This window comes from Tupaia chinensis, unplaced genomic scaffold, assembly GCF_000334495.1.
Source record: "Tupaia chinensis unplaced genomic scaffold, TupChi_1.0 Scaffold000348_1, whole genome shotgun sequence".
Classification (NCBI taxonomy): Eukaryota; Metazoa; Chordata; class Mammalia; order Scandentia; family Tupaiidae; genus Tupaia; species Tupaia belangeri.
Genome location: NW_006159842.1, coordinates 704,540 through 707,114, shown reverse-complemented (window position 1 = coordinate 707,114; position 2,575 = coordinate 704,540). Strand labels below are relative to the sequence as shown.

At 57.9% G+C, this 2,575-nt stretch overlaps 1 protein-coding gene across 1 annotated transcript in view; it reads right to left on the bottom strand.

The window, feature by feature from the left end:
• The window catches only part of FOXR1 (forkhead box R1), an 11,520-nt gene that overhangs the window by 510 nt on the left and 8,435 nt on the right, over positions 1-2,575 (bottom strand). The window contains exons 2-5 of the mRNA XM_027773361.1: positions 2,448-2,522; positions 2,101-2,364; positions 1,739-1,958; positions 464-702 (exon numbers count right to left, since the gene is read on the bottom strand). Coding sequence (XP_027629162.1) covers positions 464-702; positions 1,739-1,958; positions 2,101-2,364; positions 2,448-2,522 — 798 coding nt within the window. The remainder of the gene's footprint in view (positions 1-463; positions 703-1,738; positions 1,959-2,100; positions 2,365-2,447; positions 2,523-2,575) is intronic.

Here is a 2,575-nt window from a genome sequence, read left to right as displayed (position 1 = left end):
TTCTCGCTTTCTGTCTCTGTCTCTGTCTTTCTGGCAAGTGCACGCTCCCTATAGCAGAAACCTCTCAAAAAAAAAAAAAAAAGAAGAAATTTCAAAGGAATTTGTGCTTTGCAGCAGTTTTCCTAGGCCTAGAATGTTCTCTCAGATGACCTACTCCTTCTCAAATGCCTCCTCTTCTCTGAGGCCTGCTGCACTGCTTGGAAAATTGAGCCCCCTCTGGACACCCTGCCTTGTGTGGTCCCCCTCTCCACAGCTACTGGTCTGTGAGGGCCAGGTTTGCCCATCATTCCTTGTACAAGTCCCAACTCTAGGGGAGGTGGGCATCATCAGTGGGTCTCGGACTGCTGACCCCCTGCTTCCTGTGGAAGCTGCCCCCATGGCGTGACCCAGGCTTGCACACTCAGCCTCAGACCAGGGCCCTGAGGGACCCTCCCTGCAGGTCCATGCGTGTGAGGCCTCACACCTGGCTGGCTCATGCACCGTTGGATGGTTTCCAGCTGAGAGGAAGCCAAGGCACGGGCCTCTTCTGCAAAGCGGCGGCGTCCCTCCTCGGTCAACTTCCAGAGGCAGGACCGAGGCCGTGTGCTGGTCCCACCCTGCACGCTGGCTGGCACTTTCTCAAAGCTGTCTCGGAAACAGAGGTTGTGCCGGATGGTGTTCTTCCAGCCTTCTGGAGCCGTCCGGAAAAAGGGGAAGTGTTGTCTGGATGGGAGGAAAGATAAGGAAAGGCATGGTTCCTCTGGGAGCCCTACTCTGTTCTCTCCCAAGGCCAGGGCCTCAGCGCTCCTGTTATGGCGGGTGCTGTGCCCCGGCCCAGAGCTGCTCTGCCCAAGGGACACTGGCCTAATCCCACCTGGAGCCTCGCTCATGGGAACCTGTTTATTCATTTCAGTTTTTTAATTTGCTATCGGGCTTGTGTGCTCAGAGAGAGAGAGGGAAAGTGAGAAAGCATCCCCTGGGGGATGGCCGTGCTGCAGTCCCCTCTCCCCCATTCTCCTCTCAGGAGTTTGGGCACATGTGCACACTCTCCCAGCAGTTTTCAAGTCTCTGGGCCCAGGACTGGAACTATGCAGCCAGCCATGTAGGACCTGCCGTCGGGCCTGGAACCCGCTCTCGGAAGCCCAGGTCACGGCCTGCACCCCAGGCTCAGGTTCCTCCCGCCCTCAGAGGTCTCAGCATGAATGAGGCAGGGTCACACCAACCATCTCCTGGGAGAGGGCTCCTGGGGAAGGAGGGACACTGCCCTGGGACTCCTAGTCTGAGACCGGAGGCCTTCTAGTGCTGGGGAAGGGACAGGCCCCTTCGCCCTGTGTACCCAACTATCCAAGGGACAGGTAGATCCCTTCTCAACAGGACGCCCCAGGGATAGAGAGCTGTGTTGGGTGGTTTGGCCCCAGGAGGAGCAGGTGGGAAATTCTTGGGGAGAGATTTTACCCTGGCGGATCTGGTGGGGAGAGGTGACATTGACCTGAGCCAGGTGAACTTATGTTTTTAAAGGAGAACTAGGCCTTAAAAGGGTTGGAGAATTTGAGATGTGCAAGGGGGATGGGAGTAGCCATGGTCCTGTACACGCGTGGGTGTGTGTCTGCCTAGGGGAAAGGCAATGGGGACTGCACTTGTCCTCAGACCCAGATGGGGAAACTGAGTCAGCAGCCCAGCCCCGCAGCGGATTGGCAAGCCTGAGACCCAGGGCCCTGGCTCCCTCCCTTTCCCCTCTTCGCAGGGCCCCCGCACATACCGAGTGAAACTGTAGATCTGTTGCACGTTGAGGCCCCGGGGGGGACTGTTTCTTAATGCCAGGGCAATTAGATGGAAGTAATTGAGAGGGGGCCGGGGCCACAGCCTCCCCTCCTGGCTGTTGGCTTGCAGAAGCCTCCGTCTCTGGAGGGGGGCCCTTTTGTGGGGGGACGGGAGGGCCACAGAGGAGCTGTCATCCCGGTCCTCAGCCTCCTCCTCTTCTGTGAGCTAGAGGGGCACAGAGTAGGAACTGGTCCTGACTCCTTAGCCTCTACTCCAGGGGTGCAGTGGCAGAAGGGGGTGGTGGGCTACAGCTACCATCTGGACAGCTCCCCAACCCAAGGGCAGATGTAGCTTCCTGACCCAGTGACCTTCCGCTATCCCTAAGCAGTGGGGCGGCCCGTTTCCGCTTCCGGGGAGGACTCCGCTCGCCGGAGGAAAGTGGCAGCGATTCCACTTCGGTGGACTCCGAGCAGCTGGCATCTTCATCCTTTGGGGGTGGCCGAGGGGAGGAGAGTGTGCTTGTCAGCTCTTCCTTCTTACTATATGCTGCGACTTCCAACTTTCCGAGGGGGTACACGATGTTGGGGTTCACCCACATCCACAGGTTAGGCTCAAAATCCGGACCTATGCAGAGCGAAAACGAATGGTTACTGCAGTTCCCTGGCTTGCGGCGTCCCTCCAGCCAGGTCAGGGAGCCCAGGACTCACCATCTCCATCAGGGTTGGGCTTTCTTTCCAGAGGAAATCGTGGTGGGTGGACTATTCGGAGCTTGTATCTTGCAACTGTCAAAAAAAAACAAACAAAAAGAGGGAGAGGGGAACCACCAGTTGGGGGA